This window comes from Aulonocara stuartgranti, assembly GCF_965226115.1.
Source record: "Aulonocara stuartgranti genome assembly, chromosome: 22".
Classification (NCBI taxonomy): Eukaryota; Metazoa; Chordata; class Actinopteri; order Cichliformes; family Cichlidae; genus Aulonocara; species Aulonocara stuartgranti.
Window position 1 is genome coordinate 35,494,311 of NC_138957.1, and position 17,315 is coordinate 35,511,625.

The 17,315-nt window shown below is 41.5% G+C and overlaps 2 protein-coding genes across 2 annotated transcripts; one reads left to right on the forward strand and one right to left on the reverse strand.

The window, feature by feature from the left end:
• Nucleotides 1–537: 537 nt before the first annotated feature.
• LOC309699514 (angiopoietin-4-like) lies at nt 538–13,215 on the forward strand. The gene is made up of 9 exons (XM_082522569.1): nt 538–600; nt 1,629–1,717; nt 7,064–7,204; nt 8,684–9,489; nt 10,579–10,813; nt 10,897–11,031; nt 11,135–11,351; nt 12,415–12,610; nt 12,739–13,215. Exons 4-9 carry the CDS (start codon nt 8,857–8,859, stop codon nt 12,883–12,885), a joined length of 1,563 nt encoding a protein of 520 aa, XP_082378695.1. The 5' UTR covers nt 538–600; nt 1,629–1,717; nt 7,064–7,204; nt 8,684–8,856; the 3' UTR covers nt 12,886–13,215.
• A 735-nt stretch (nt 13,216–13,950) lies between these two features.
• Nucleotides 13,951–17,186, reverse strand: ndufb9 (NADH:ubiquinone oxidoreductase subunit B9). The gene is made up of 4 exons (XM_082522652.1): nt 17,012–17,186; nt 15,244–15,436; nt 14,937–15,050; nt 13,951–14,321 (listed from the first exon to the last, which is right to left on the reverse strand). The coding sequence occupies exons 1-4, from the start codon at nt 17,098–17,100 to the stop codon at nt 14,190–14,192; spliced, it is 528 nt and encodes a 175-aa protein (XP_082378778.1). The 5' UTR covers nt 17,101–17,186; the 3' UTR covers nt 13,951–14,189.
• Nucleotides 17,187–17,315: the final 129 nt, after the last annotated feature.

The following is a 17,315-nucleotide window of genomic DNA, read 5'->3' on the forward strand; positions in this document are numbered from 1 at the left end:
ACTTACTATATAATGTTGATATTAATATTTGCATCCAAAGTAGAAAGTAACATAGTTAAATTTAGTACAAATACATTGGACCTGTGAGCATACTCATCGTAGTATTAAAATGTGTTTATAATGTGTTCATGTTATGACATCAGACCAGCAGAAAACTGATAATGAGCTGTTTCCATCTGTGCCTGTTTGTACGTTTTCAATGGCACTTCTCTAATTATCAGTTTGTAAGACTACACAAAAATTACCAGGAAAATTTTAATGAAATTTGCTGCAGGAATGGAGCATCTGCAAAAGAAGAATCCATTAAATGTCTTTCTTTATTTTAAAAAGTAACGAGCAATGGCCTCGGTAGACGATTCGCTCCCGAGTGGCCGTCTCCTTTCAGACTGTTATCGACAGATTTGTGTGCAGTGCCCATCAGACAAACAGACTTGATGTTCTCAGACTATAAAGTCAGAAAAATCAGTGAAGATAAATACACCGTGGCAAATCCCCACACTGCTGACGCTGATGTTGTTGTGTTGTAAATATCTGCAGCATATTAGCCGATTAGCACCGGACTGACATGTTCAAACAAAGAGGAAGAGGAGGGTCAAATGTGTGAGTAAGAGTTTGGACTTCTACACAAACATTCACATCTTTTTGTTGTCTGAGTCCACAATGTATGACTACAAAGGTAAAGTTTTGATTAAGTCTCAGGTGATTTAACTAATTCTATTGTAATGATGACCCTGATGGAGACGGGTGCTGGTAATACCATGGGAAAGGTGAAGGAACCATGGCTTTAACCTCCTTACCTTCCTCCGCTTCTCCCAAAAACTCACCAGGAACGTCTCTTTATGAATACTGAGCTCTGACATTTATCACCTTTACATTTTAACATCCATCAAGTCACCAGAGACTCATTTAAAGTTAGGGTTTGGCTTGCACCCACACCTTACTTTAAGTATTTAGATACATAAAACAGTTCACTACAACTCTAAATAAATATGAGGGAGTTCATTTGAAAGATAACATCTATTTTCTGAAAACTAGACTAGTTAACTTGCAGCTAAGAATTCAGTTAGACAACACTTTGTCTTTATCTTTGATTTGAGTTGGACTCACGTGGTCTTAAGTCCTGAGAGCAAGCTACCTGCAGGGGGAACCGTAGGGGTTCTGGTTTTGGATCCAGATGTTTCATTTTGTGCCTGTTTAACATCCCGGTCTTCTATTTGGTTCTTAGTTTTGTTATTGTTGAAACTTATTTAGTTACGTTTCTGCTGTTAGTATCCTGTTTAAGGCTTCATCTGTTTACCATCTGAGTCTTCTCCTTGTGTCACATTGTGTCAAATCTGTATGTTAGTCTGTCATATCAGTTTACTCACTTCCTGCTTTATTTTGATAGTCATCTGTCTTTGCTTTCATGTTTTACTTTTCTTCTGTTGCTTGTTATTCTGATTTAGTTCAGTTCTGTCCCCGAGGTGTCTCCTTTCTGCTCCAATCACCCTTCTGTATATATTAGCTGAGTGTCCCCTTGTGCTTTGTGCCTCTTATTTCCCAGGAGGGTCCTTGAACTTGCATTTATTGTCCTGCCCTGTTTGATTTTGATTTTTAATTTTCATTTGTTTGTTTTTTGTTTTATCAAGTGAGTTCAACATTAGTCCACATCCTGCATTCCACACAAACACCATTTGACCACAGACCGTGGCAGTCTGATTCCTGGCTTCAAAAGCAGGTTTGTAGTCTAAACGACAGAAACTGAAATCATTAATAAATGTTTGTGTAAACAGCCTCTAGCATTGTGAGTGATGGTATCACTAATTCCAGGAAATGTTGCATGTTTCATTACAGTTTTTCTGAATTGCTAAAACACATTTCCTAAAATCTCATCTCTTTGTCCCAAAACACTAAACACAAACTGTAAAATTCAAGCTACACACACAAAACCTTCAACTTGTCTTGCAAAACCAAACATTTGACCCAAAACTACTTTAACTTTTATCAAAATCAACCACTACTGTCAAAAGCCACACAAAACCAGCCAATGTGCAAACAGAAATAAATACAAAACGCTGTGGGATAGCTGGAAAATAATCATCATCTATTCATTCATTTATTCTTGCACTCACATTTTAACAAAAAAAACTGCAATAAAAAAGTTACATATACATAAAAATATATATATTTTTACAGCATATTCAGATAATTTAATCTGCCTCAGCATCTCTGTGCTGGGTCAGGTCACACGACTTCATCCACATCATATGTTATGGTCTCCCTTGCGATGCAACAAGGAAAGCATCCTTTAGCATGCCCAATCCAGCCCTGGCAAGATTCCCATCTCACCATGCTCCATTCATTGCTTGAAGTAGATTTTCCTTTGTGTGAGGGTTTCGTCGTATACAGTGGGGCAAAAAAGTATTTAGTCAGCCACCGATTGTGCAAGTTCCCCCACCTAAAATGATGACAGAGGTCAGTAATTTGCACCAGAGGTACACTTCAACTGTGAGAGACAGAATGTGAAAAAAAAATCCATGAATCCACATGGTAGGATTTGTAAAGAATTTATTGGTAAATCAGGGTGGCAAATAAGTATTTGGTCAATAACAAAAATACAACTCAATACTTTGTAACATAACCTTTGTTGGCAATAACAGAGGTCAAACGTTTACTATAGGTCTTTACCAGGTTTGCACACACAGTAGCTGGTATTTTGGCCCATTCCTCCATGCAGATCTTCTCGAGAGCAGTGATGTTTTGGGGCTGTCGCCGAGCAACACGGACTTTCAACTCCCGCCACAGATTTTCTATGGGGTTGAGGTCTGGAGACTGGCTAGGCCACTCCAGGACTTTCAAATGCTTCTTACGGAGCCACTCCTTTGTTGCCCGGGCGGTGTGTTTTGGATCATTGTCATGTTGGAAGACCCAGCCTCGTTTCATCTTCAAAGTTCTCACTGATGGAAGGAGGTTTTGGCTCAAAATCTCACGATACATGGCCCCATTCATTCTGTCCTTAACACGGATCAGTCGTCCTGTCCCCTTGGCAGAAAAACAGCCCCATAGCATGATGTTTCCACCCCCATGCTTCACAGTAGGTATGGTGTTCTTGGGATGCAACTCAGTATTCTTCTTCCTCCAAACACGACGAGTTGAGTTTATACCAAAAAGTTCTACTTTGGTTTCATCTGACCACATGACATTCTCCCAATCCTCTGCTGTATCATCCATGTGCTCTCTGGCAAACTTCAGACGGGCCTGGACATGCACTGGCTTCAGCAGCGGAACACGTCTGGCACTGCGGGATTTGATTCCCTGCCGTTGTAGTGTGTTACTGATGGTGACCTTTGTTACTTTGGTCCCAGCTCTCTGCAGGTCATTCACCAGGTCCCCCCGTGTGGTTCTGGGATCTTTCCTCACCGTTCTCATGATCATTTTGACCCCACGGGATGAGATCTTGCGTGGAGCCCCAGATCGAGGGAGATTATCAGTGGTCTTGTATGTCTTCCATTTTCTGATGATTGCTCCCACAGTTGATTTTTTCACACCAAGCTGCTTGCCTATTGTAGATTCACTCTTCCCAGTCTGGTGCAGGTCTACAATACTTTTCCTGGTGTCCTTCGAAAGCTCTTTGGTCTTGGCCATGGCGGAGTTTGGAGACTGACTGTTTGAGACTGTGGACAGGTGTCTTTTATACAGATGATGAGTTCAAACAGCTGCCATTCATACAGGTAACGAGTGGGGGACAGAAAAGCTTCTTACAGAAGACGTTACAGGTCTGTGAGAGCCAGAGATTTTCCATGTTTGAGGTGACCAAATACTTATTTTCCACCCTGATTTACGAATAAATTCTTTACAAATCCTACCATGTGGATTCATGGATTTTTTTTTTCACATTCTGTCTCTCACAGTTGAAGTGTACCTCTGGTGCAAATTACTGACCTCTGTCATCATTTTAAGTGGGGGAACTTGCACAATCGGTGGCTGACTAAATACTTTTTTGCCCCACTGTACTTTCCATCTCCATGCTGAGAAAAACTCCTTGATAGGGTTCAAAAGGGAGAGTATGGTGGAAGAAACAGATTGATAAAAATGCTCATTGTGAAACCAGTTGCATATTCTTGGACCTCGGTGAAAGCTCACGTTGTCTCAAATGATATGGGAAGCTCTGCCTGCTCGCGATCTCTCTACTCGAGCAAAGCATCCCGTAGACCCTCCAGGGATGTTGCTATAAGTTCGGTGTTGTACGGCCCAACAGTAACAGACTGTGGAGAACCCCATAGCTGCTGATGGCACCACAGATAGGTACGTTTCCACCACGCTGACCAGGCAGTTCAATAATGGCACACTGACCTATGACATTGCAACCTTTTCTTTTCCTTTTTGCTAGATTCAACATGTATGTTGTCTTCTGTAATCCACTGCTGTATTTCATGCAGTCGAACTGCATTATTCTGACGGACCATATCCACAATAAGTGTCTCCTGGTGTTGTGAGCGCGTGCGTGTTCTTCCACCCTCATGTGGCCGTCTTTCAGTTCTAAACAAAATACTATTTAGTTACAAGTATATTTGTATGCATAGCACATGTATACATCATATTATTCATTTACAGAACTAAAGTTAGTTTGTTGTGTACAGAGAATCTTTGAGCTTGACTCAATGGTTAGGCCTCATGAATACATCTCCGTGGATGAAGCTGTATTCAATCGAGCAAAAAGCAGAAGAGGTTGCAACATGTGTTTTCAATTTTGAGTGGTAGTGTGTTAATGATGAAAACAGTGTTAGTTGTGTTTAACTTCTGTTGCCTGTGTGCACCATTCTGGGTACAAGTGCACCACACCGCTGAATGTGTTTTGTGTTTGAGAATGTGTTTAGAGTTTTGGTAAACGGGAGATTCAGATTTGCAAATGGTGTCCTCACCAGATGAATAGTGTTTAAGATTTTGGCAACTGTGAGGTTGATTTGACGAAAGAGTTTTCATAGTTGACAGATTAGTTTTTACAATGGGATTTAGTGTTTTAGCAATTCAGAAAAACTGTAAATCACACCACCCTCTAGTGGTTGCATGAATCATCCCAGAGGGAACGCCAGTCGTTTAGTGTGGGGAGGATGTCCAGGTGGATGAAGGGTAGAAAAAAAAAAAGAAAAAGAAAAGAAAAAACCTCAACACTAAACATCCAAAAGCAACTGTTGGTACTAATTAAATGTATACATTTTTTGTGTTTTTACTCACCATACTGCACTCTAACTCAGCACTTCAGCTGCTGTCATGACAGACGGAATAGCGTCACATTTATCAAAAATCATACAATATTTTGCTCATCTCTTCCTGTGCTAACCAAGTAGTTTCTGTATCTCTATGCAGCAATTAACAGTTAGTGAAAGCAAAGGAAGCACCACCCACACACCAACACCACCTGTTCTGAAGTGTTTGCTTATAGTTTGCTTAAGGCATCAACATCAAAGGAGCTTTTGTTCTCCCGTGATAACCCCTTACTCACAGTATTATCATAATACAACAGAGTTTTTCATCTTATCACTTGCAGCATGTCACATTATTTCAAATAACTTTTGTGTTGAAAGCAATTTAAGCATAAATCAAAGCTCTGAAAGTCAAACATAAATCTAAAGTCCGTTTTGAGAGCACCGTGACACCGGTACTTTTTTCCAGTTCTTTCAGTTTCTCTAATGGAACAAACGGAGCAGCTTGTGGAGGTAAACGGTAAACAGAAACCCATTAAAGGCGGAAACAGCCTTGAACATTCAGTCCATTAAAAACTCTCAAGTATTCTTGGGGATAAAACGAAGAGCTAATGGTCTGATGGAAAAAGTAGTCAGTTGGACTCAAATTGAAGATAGTGACAGTATTAAAAAAGCCGGAAACTTCCAGTTGTTATAGTCTGCCTGTGTGTGTGTGTGTGTGTGTGTGTGTGTGTGTGTGTGTGTGTGTGTGTGTGTTACACCCCGGCCTAGGCAACCGGAGTGCAACACGAAAAAAAGTAAAAATAAAGAAAAAAAAAACACACAAAAAACCCCACTAAAGCTCACCACCAAAATCCCAAAACGAAAGTATCGACAAATCTATTTAAAGCTATTTACAACAAACTATTTATTTACAACAAAACACCAAACTATTTACAACACGGGGGAGATCGCGACCATGACACACTGAAACACAGGGTTTAAATACATAGAGGGAGCAATCAGGAAAATGGACAACAGGAGGGAAACACAGCTGGGGCAAATTAGAACTGACGAGACAGGGAAACGTAAACTGAAAACACTAAGATAACACAGACTTTCAAAGTAAACAGGAAACACATAACAGTCACGCCAAAAACAACACACTGACAACACCGAAACGTAACAGTGTGTGTGTGTGTGTGTGTGTGTGTGTGTGTGTGTGTGTGTGTGTGTGTGAGAGACGACACTCAACAAAGACAATAAATATACTGAAATTGGACAGTTTTAGAGATCTGGAATTAATATTCACAGTAACAGCATTAGCAGAAAGACAGTCTTATAAATTATCAGGTAGTTTTATCATAATGTTAACATTTAAAAATGAAGCACAGCTGAATCTGACAGCTGAGTGAGTTTTAGAGGTATTTCAGATTGCTGTTACAATTACATCCGTCTGTAGCCTGTAGCAGCAACTCATTTGTGTCTCCATAGTGTGGTGATGTTTGCTTAACAACTGAAAGATCCCTTGTCCTGTCGCAGGAGGAAACACGAATCACTTTGAGGTGCCCAGAGTACAAAAAAATTCCAGTTGGTCAAAATCCCACAAGGTTTCAGATTTGTTTGATATTTAAACACATCAGTTCTTTAAATTATAAATTTTCTCAATAATATTTGTCACGTTTGCGTTATCCGTGGTCGAAAAAGCTTCACCTAAAATCAAAGATTTATACTGAATAGGGGACAAAATAAGTTCTGATCGGTAAAAGCACAAAAAAATTAATACACTTAAAGCAAAGAGTTAAAACACACAAAGTCCTCTTTAGTTCACTGTAATGCAATTACTGTAACTTGTTGTCACATTACTCTAATCCCATTATATGTAATCTATTACTTTCCAGGCCACTGGCTGCCAATCTCATTAGAGGATTATAAGGATACGATGTCATACCCGGTGCTGAACAAACAGACACACATGCTGCTTCCTGGCTGTCCTGACACTTTTCCATTCAGCTGAATTCAGCACTGCGACATGGCAGCAGGTAGGAGAGTAGTTTTCATCTTAAATATAAAATGATCTGTAGTCAGCTCAGCAGGTTTAATCGTTTGGTGTACTGCTGTTACACTTTTATTACACATTATCTCAAACTTATCAGGTTTTCTTAGGAGGATTAGTTTTACCTGATTTAAATCTAAGAAAATCACTGCAAAAACCTGTTGAGGACAGACACTCAGAGTCGGCACTCATTCAGTTTTATTGTCAAAGCTACAAGATTCATTGTTCAGCGCAGTATGTTAATGAGTTTTCATCAACTTTTACTCCTCCTTTACAGTTTGACCATCTTCGGCACTGCAGCACTAATACAAGTTTTTTGTCTCTGATCTTTATAATTCCTTCTTTATAAATAAAGCTAAACTTGTTTCTTATGCTACATAATTCAGTTTAGTATTTCTCTCATCTAGCTGACAACAGCTAACAGAAGTACTTGGTTTAGGTAAAGGGTGGAGCCTGGGTGAAGCATACAGACTGCATACATGAGGCCCACTTGACCACTTGTGCATTATCTGCACTATTCCTATAGGAGGTCATTATATAGGTTATATTAAAAAAGTTTGCAGATTGAGGCTATTTAACGTCTGCTCTGTTTGTGTTGGGGAATAACAACAAAAGGTCAGATTGTAGTTGTTGTGTGGAAAAGGCAACACTCTCAACTTGCCCCAAGACGTGTGCTTACATATACCTGGTACATTAAATGATATATGAGAATGTTTTTAGGCCAAAGTCCACCCATGTTTTAGGTGTAAAGGCTGCAGGAAGAGGCCTGCTGAAGGTAAAACATTCAAAATTAAACAAGCATCGTCATCTAGATGGAAAAAGCCTTTTTAAATTCTGAATATCCACCAAGCCTTCTCTCCGTTGTCCCACACACCATCAAACCATTTAACTCCTCGCTGGAGGGGAGAGGGAGGGGACACGGGGGGGAAAGAGGGCGGGAACAACTGAGCTGTAGTGCCTTTTTCACTGTGCAATTTTTATGAGATTTTAAAATATCCAACAGTGCAATAGACACACAATAGTTGAAATGTGTAATTCCCTTGTATTCTTATTCCTGTTTATTCTATTTATCCCTATTATATACTCTGTATTTATATATATGTGTATATATGATTATTCCTGCTCACATTCTGCAACTTCTGTTGGTGCTGTGCTATTGGAAACTGAATTTCCTGGAGGAACCCACCCGAGGAATAAATAAAGTTTCATCTAATCTAAGATGCCTGTGAAATGTTATTTTGGCACAACAAAACAGAAATCTTAACAGACGAGCTGTAAGACTGATGTGAAGAAGTTCATTTGTTCCTGGATGGCTTTTGATTATGCACTGATTCAGTTCAAAACAGTGGCTCCACTCTAAACCACATTCATTGTTTTGGATCGGGTTCGCACATTCACAGAGACCTGGCTGGTGTGGCTCTGAGTTTAAAGGTCACAATACACCTTATTTTACTTTTTCTTTCAGATCTCCCACAGTTTTGGACCTAATGCCTACGTTTGGGTGAAATCTGGACTGCATCTTTCTGCGATGATGTCAGAGTCTGATCCTGACTCAGTAACTGAAACTGATTTTACCAGTAAACTGAATTTGTTTCGGATACAAGTGAACAGCCAGGAAGGAGGAGTCATTTGTTCAGAATGAAGCGGGTTGAAGTGTTAATATTTTATTTATTACTGATTGTTTGGTGCGTCCAGCCTGTCGACAGTGACTTTCTGGTCTCAGATGTTACCCATGATGATGATGCCCACCCCAACACCCTCACAGAAACCGACGCCGATGCACCGGGCAGGAATATCCAAACAAACAGGGACATACGGGACACGAGCATGGAGACAAACTGGGACGAGCCAGATATGAGAAAGGACCACTATGAGGACGCTGACTGGCATCCTTTTACCTCCTTTACGGAAACGCTTACCGACCTGACCCCTGACGCCCCACTGGTGATACGCAATGACAACACTGGCGCTGAAGATAGCACCAACCAAACCTTCAACCAGACTATCAGCAATTCATCAGCGTCAGAGTGCGGTGAGTTCAGCAGTCAGCTGATGTCTAACGGACAATGCCGACTGACTGCAACACTTCCTCCTGTAGGAAATTCTCAAAAACGCTGCCCAGACATGTTCCGGTGTACAGACGACGTCTCCTATTGGCTCCATGAGAACGAAAACAGAAAGGAGCAGCTGGAAGAGCTGAAAGAGACGATGTCAGGGCTCCAGGAGGAGCTGAGGAACCACCGGCATCGAGTCAAGGCCCTGGAGATGCAGGTAGACTTCCTGCTGTCTACTCCACGTTCATGAGATGTCGTGTTGAACTTTGTAAAGAACAGATTTGTATTTTGAGACACGTGGGCTTAAAAAAAGAGTGTGATGTCATATCTCCAAAGCAAAGAAATAAATCCTGATTCAAGAAATCAGTTTGAGTGAAAAAAAGTACAGTTAGTCTCTAGTAGTGTGATTACTTATAATTAGTGCTGAAGAAAAGAGAAAAATAAATCCTCCAAACACAGAGAAGAACAACATATGCACGATTAAAGTGAACAAAGTGAAACAGGAAACACATGTTTTAATCTTTGGAGTTTCAAAAATAAAATAAATTAAATAAAGTGAAATAAAAAAGATTTTTATCTAAATGGGTGGAGAACATTACTCATGCAGGGAAATACAACGCTCTCCTTTATCTCGCTATATCTCTCTGTCTTGACACTCACTAAGTCCTCATTAACCCTGAACGCTAACAGGATTAGCTGCAGGCCGGGATCCTACATTATTCTCAGTCTGCCCAACCCACAATGGATCCTTGCAGGCTTCTAAAACTAATAAATAATTAATTAGAACAAATAATATTATGTACCTATAAAACCAAGTTTCAACATTAAGTTCGGTCACAGAGGCATTTGGACATTACGTTTCTGCCAAACCTTCCTCCTCAGTCTAGAGCTCAGTAGCAGCTGAAGTGGTTAACTTTTTGTCTAAGGAAACATGTAGATATTAAACAGCAGTGGTCTGAGCACCGAGCCCTGTGGAACACCTGGTAAAACAGAGGTCAGCTGACAGGTGGAATTACTCTTTAAATTGTGTTACTGTTCATCTTAGAGATCAGCTGACCCCACTTTTATTAAGCAGAGGGCTATATTTAGTTACTGTTGTTCCCATTATAAAAACATTCACAATAAAATGATGGTACGTTGGCTTTTTATAACACACAAATGAAGCAAGCTGAAGTTGACTAAAAGGTAACTAGCTTCCTCCATCTCAGCTTCTTTTTACTTTCTATTTGCTTTTTTCAGGGATTTATTTGACTAACCTCACTATGACCACACAATAAGGTGAATCTTCTCTCATTGCACTGCTCAGGGTGAAGAAAGTGTTAACTTAAACTCAACCTTTCACCAGCGGTTGCGTTCTCTGGAGCGCCGTCACGCCGAGGCCGACACGCTGCTCCACGTGCACGCGGCGCTGCTGTACGAGCTGCAGGTGCAGCTCCGAAACCTGTCGGCAACCGCGCGCCACATGAGTCACAACACGGGCTGCAAGGTCAACGTGATCAGGACTGCGCCACCACTCGGCATGCGAGACACACTGCCGCCAGGTGCACCAGCAGCAAACACAGTGATGAATTGTGGGATATTTGATGTTTCACAGTACATTTTAACTTTGTCCGTCTCCCTTCAGATGTACAGCCCCTGTCTTTCTGTCCATCAGACTGTGCGTCTCTGTATCACAACGGTGTCCGTCGTTCTGGTGTTTACACCATTGTCCTGTCACCAGGCACCGCCCGGCCGGTCTACTGCGACATGGAGACCGAGGGTGAGACAGCTGGTGTGTTAGTTCTTGCAATACTAGTGCCAGTAATGGAAACACTCAGATACTACACACACTTTACACAATTCTATGTGTGTGTGTGCACTAGGTGGAGGCTGGACAGTGTTGCAGCGGCGCCGTGATGGGTCAGTGAGCTTCAACCGTGGATGGTCTGAGTACCGTGATGGCTTTGGCGAGCCGCGAGGTGAACACTGGCTGGGGAACCAGCACCTGCACCGGCTGTCTAACCAGGGCCACTACAGCCTCCGCATTGACCTGCAGGACTGGAGCCACGCCCACAAACATGCTCTGTACCACACTTTCAGGTAAACAGACACAATAGAAGAATGAAAGGTGGTAAATGCACAGGAACTGGACAGTTACTTACTCAGTAAGAGAGATGCTCTTAACGATGGTTAATGAAGACCTGTGGTGAAGTCTGTCTGATTTTCACTGTCTTGTTGTTTTTAAACAGGAAGTGATGAAAACTGAAGAACTGAGGGATGCTCCATGCTCAAATAATAGGGACTTGCTGATGTCACTGCAGGCTCGCCCTAAAGCAAACCTGCCTTATACTCCTTTTCGGCACTAACGAGGAGCATCACTTACAAAAAAAAGATCCTACTGTATTCAATAAGAGCGGTTTATGATTTATGGTTTGGAGTCAGCGGCACTAACAAATAGGCAGGAGGCCGAGCTGGACGTAGGAGATATGAAGATCTTAAGATTTTCACTGGGAGTGACTTGGATGGACGGGATTAGAAATAAGTTCATCAGAAGGACAGGTCATGCTGAAGGGTTGGAGAAAAAGGTTGGAGTGGTGAGACTGAGATGGTTTGAGCCTGTGCAGAGGAGGAATAGAGAATATACTGGATGTTGAATATGGAGCTGCCAGGCAGGAGGAAAGGGGAAGCGCACAGAGGAGATGCACGAGTGTAGTGTTGGAGGATACTGGGGACAGGGTGAGATGGAGGCAGGTAGTCCGCTGTGGTTACTCCTAAAGAGCAGCTGAAAGAAGATTAAACAATACATAAAACCTCAAACTGAAAGTGCATGGTAGATCTGTTCTGTTATAGATTTCTACACACCCAGACACCTTTGTGCTGCCAGAAGAGACTGCCCCCTGCTGGTTAAAGAATGAAGGTGTACGTCCGCACTGGCTTCTCTTTGCAGACCCAGAACTATATTCAGATTTACAGACTATATTCAGAGCTGCATTTAACGAAAACTGTCACATGCAATAAAAACTGAAAAGGCACTAACGTTTCCACCTTGTGGTTTTCATCTACCTTATTATAAACAGTAGTAGCTGTTTGGCACAGTACAACAGGAGTAAATCATCAGCCAACCTTGAATAGTTTTGATTTGATCATTTTCCTCTCGCTGCAGAATCGAGGATGAGGACAACCAGTACCGCCTGCATGTGTCCGGTTTCAGCGGGACAGCGGAGGATTCGTTCGGCTGGTATCATGACCTGCAGGGTTTCAGCACACCAGACACGGGCAACATCTGTGCTGAGATCAGCCACGCTGGCTGGTGGTTCCACCAGTGTTTCTATGCTAACCTCAACGGTGTCTACTACAAGGTAAGTTCTAGTCTTACAAAGTTGTTTTTCTGCCAGAAATTGTGAGAATAACAGTAAATTTGTATGAAATAAAAGAAACAATGGTTTGATGGTAAAATTAGACTGATGCTTCCACGTGTCTCCATCAGGGGGGGCACTACTCTCTGAAAGCTCAGAACTTGCTGGGGCCAGATGGCATTGTTTGGTTCTCCTGGAAGGATTCAGACTTCTACTCTCTGAAGGCGGTCACCATGATGGCACGACCACATAACTTCAGGCCACGCCTGTCACCATAGAAACACTCTCAATGACACTCAAGAATTCTGCAGCAGCAGATTTTTGAAAACATTTTTCTAGAAAGTGACTGGTGATTCTGCACAGGCTGTTTTAAAAGTCATTGGCCACTGAAATGTAAGCTAATTCAGATATTTCTTCCAAACTAACTTCACAAATAATTGCCCAATGAGCAGCACTTGAGCTGAGCAACTAAGAGCTTCCAGAAGTAACTGTACCAGAATCAATTACGTACTGGAAATATTCCCCCAAAAATGCATAATTTCCTTCTGTATAACTTTTTGCTTTTTTTTTTTTAAACATAAATGATGAATAAAACTGATTATTTTTGAGCTGTTTGCAGGGATTTCTATCAATCATAAAATGCTTGCTTAAAGATTTTCTTAACCACACCAAGTGCCCTGAAATCACTTTAAATTCAAACTGACACACCACTGGACTTGAACCTGAGACGCACAGTCAACTCAGAAAGTAGTGAAAGTTCCACGTTGTTGGTTTGGGGGAATTTAAAGGATGAAGATTTCCTGAAACATGAGCAGCAGCTGGTACAGAAACCAACTGGTAACACTTGATTTCACAGCTAACATCAGTAACCCACAGGTCCACATGTTAATGAGCGTGTTCACAGGGTTCCTACAGCTTCGGGAATTTTTTCTCAAGGCCAGTTTAACAAGATCCAAGGACACGTGTGTGTGGCCATCAACGGTAACACCACAGATTTGTGGTCAGTGCGGTCACTCTCAGAGTTTGAGAACAGCTTAGGATTCAGTTTGGTTTTTTAAACATTAATGACATTTAAGGTCATACTCTCCCGATAACGACTAGAATGCCTTTCAACGCTTTAATGATCTACAAAAACTCTGCTTGTCTCAACATGTAAAAGCGAACTGTGAGCCTTTTCTATTTCGTTAAATTAAATGTTAAGCAACATTTATTTTAAGGCACTGCTCTGACTGTCACTTTGTTTACTCCTGAAACATGTAAAATGATCTGGTCGATCAGACCTTCAGGTACACCTAATAAACGTCTGACAAACCAAAACGTTTCAGCTGCAGTAAAACACACAGTCAGTTTTAATACACACATTTATTAGAACAGGAATTAACTGGTACATCTACAGGACTTCTGAGTCACTCTGAATTCACAAAGGCTGTTTTTCTTAATTAATGCAACCTGCACCGGTGAACTCCTTTAGAAACGACTCTGTACAGACAGATGGTAATGACGGGTCAGCCTGTCTTCATGCTGTTGTTGTGAGATTTTCTTCAGGTTGCAGGAACGAGCAGGCCCACGTGAAAAAGATCCTTTATGTGGGGCGCTCCCTGGGACGGGTGACGAACTGCCACCACAGAGGGGGGAGGTCGCCCTCTTTGCGGGCAGGAGGGAGAGCTTCGGACTTCGGTCCAACAGCAGGGGTCTCAGCCTCTAGCTGGGCAACCTGGAAGTAAAAGGAAGGAAATGGTGACCTGAAGTTTCCAGTCCAACAAAAGCACTCTGGTGCCACCTACTGGAGTTTGTCATCAACAGGGACCCTTACATTCAGTTCCAGCTCCATGTTCTCAGCATTGGGCTCTGCTTGTATAGCTTTGCATGACTTACAGTTCAAAATAATTCCTATTTATCTTATACAGGCCTTAGATCCTCCTGTCTAAAACAAGCCTTTTATCTCCAGCCATCAAGTTTCTTAACCATTTATCCAATCAGGTTTGCAGAGGGGCTGGAACTTATCCCAGATGTCATAGGGTGAGAGACAAGCCTATCACAGGGCTAACACCCAGAGACAGACTCATATTCACACCTACAGCCAATTTAAAATCACCAATTAACCTAGTTAACCAATCAACTCAGCTCTCGTTAAGCTGTGACCAAGTCTAGGATTATTTGCTCTCAATGACGTCATACGAATCCAAGAGTAGAAAACCAAGAAGAGTCTAAAAGCTGAGCTATATGGAACAGTAAACAAGAAGTAGCACCTTTCTTGTCATTGGCAAAGGAGACCAGGTTAAACAAGGAGGTCAAAAGTAATGCTGGCATGTAAATGTTTGCTGCCCACCTCTTTCTCCCAGCTCTGATTCCTCAGTTTCTTCCACTGCTCTCTCTTGGAGAAATAATCAGGATACATGGCCTTCTCCGAGGGGTGCCAGTGGTCCAGCACCCACTCTGGGACCTACAGAGACAAAGCAGAGCTCACAGACACGTCTCTATCCAACATTAGGACAGCCAGCGTTTTCACTTCAAGTTTCTAACATCAAATGTTTTCCTGTACTTGTTCCCAGTTAGTTCAAACAGACCAGAAGTTCGGTCCAGAAAAAAGAAAGTTAGATACAGAACGAAATAATTTCATGGTTGCTCTGTTTTACCTTGTAGCACTCGTATCTCTCATATGAGGTCCCCCCAGGAGAGTCGGGGAAGATGTAGGGCTGAGGATGTTGGTTGGTCCAGAATTCCTCCTCTCCTGCCTTTAGCATCATGGTGGCCTTCACCATGTCCTTCTCAGTCTTGTTTTCATCAAAGCGAGCCCGCAGTAAGCAGGCATAGAAACGGTACTTGTCTCTATAATGACAAAACAACAGTCAGACCTCAAGAGAGACCACCAACATGTTTGAAGCAACTACATGACATCAAGAGAAAAAAAGTGTTAAAATATAAACATGTGGATATTTTATACTAACAGAAACATTACATATGAATTTTATCTATAAAACAGACAATAAGACTTTTCTTAAAACTTAATATCATCAGTGCAAAACATTTTAAAAACAAACTCTAAAGAAGGAAAATGAACAATTTTCTTTACTTTTTCTAAAATGAAAATATATATTATTGTTCTTGCAATCAACATAAATAACATCTCAACTTAAAGGAGCAGCCTTCAATCCTCATTAGAAAGACTATGCTGACGTGGGTAACATGGTGATTCACATTAAAACCCTGATACTGATTCTTCTGTCCATCTCTTTTCATAATGTGAAGCTCCTGCAGGCAGGTTATATTTCTAAACAAGCACAAAACTCTAATAATAATTTAAATACTGGCTGACTACTAGTGTAATATTAAATCTGTAATGTGGAGCACGAGTTTGACCAATGGATTGGTGTGGCGTCAGCAGTAATGTGTGTGTTGTATGAGGCTGGGATGGTAAAGAGAGCAGAAAGGACAACTTTTGAATTTACCAGTCTGAGCCCCAGACCTCACCGATGGTAATGAAATCTGACAGACAAGGTATGCTCTCAAATGCATGAGGCTGAAACTAGTTTCCTCCATACGGTGTCTGAGCTCAGCATAACAGATTTTGGAGCAGAGACGCTGCTCCCGTGTGGTAAAAGGAGATGGTCAAAGTTGCTTGGGCATCATGTTAGGATGCTTCCTGATAAACCAGAAAGAAACCCTGGGGTGGACTCAGAACTCGTTGGAGATCTCATGTGATCTAGGAACACCTCAGGAGGTACTGGAAAGTATGGGTGTGGGGAAGGATATCTGGAATACTTAGCCTGCTGACACCACAACCTAACTCCATATAAATAGAAGATGACGGATGGATGGATAAATGTCCAAAATCTTACTGACCTAACTGTATGTATTGATCTTTCACCAATGAAAGCCTTTCATTTATTCACATAGACCAGAACTGACACAAATAACGCTACATCCGAGTGACTGAATGAATACTAGTTATCCTAAATATTAAACATCATGACAACTAACTTTGGAGTATTTTCCACATAAAGTTTAGACTAGTGCCTCTGATGATTAAGTAGAGTAATGTGTTTAATAACCTGTCTGCAGCTGAGCCAAGTGGGAGCTCAGCTAGAACTTTATTATTAGCTGCTTTTGACGCTAGCTGGCGCCATGTAAATACAAGTAACATATACTGACTCCTGCTCAAAAAGATTAAAATGAAACTATTGCAACTTCGCGATCTCTTACGCACATTCCCATCTGAATGACAAGTGGAGAAACAAAGATAACACTTTGGAGGTGTAACTGTCAGACTTGAGGAATGAGTGACCTGGCTTAGCAGCGGCTAGCTTCGCTGTTAGCTTAGCAGGACAGTGAACTTACTGCATGTAAAACACCGATATTCTATATTTTTCCACAGTCCTACACTAACTAAGAAGCCCTTCTTACCTAAATATGCACCACGACTCGAGGTGTCTCAAGGACTTCTTGTAAAGCCGCAGCACTTTCTGCTGGTGAGTGAGATAGGCAGAGGCCATGTTAGCCGTCCCTGTCACCTTCTCACCGAGCAGCGCGAAGGATTCTGGGATTTTGTGGCATCTGGAAGCTAAACCCGTAAATATAAAAAAAAAGCAGCGCGAATATATTACATTTCTTTTTGGTCACGCATTAAGTGTAAGTTATACAAGTGTAAATTATCTTCACGCGTCGAAATGTTTTCGATATTGTCTAAAATGTTTGGATAAGATGAGAA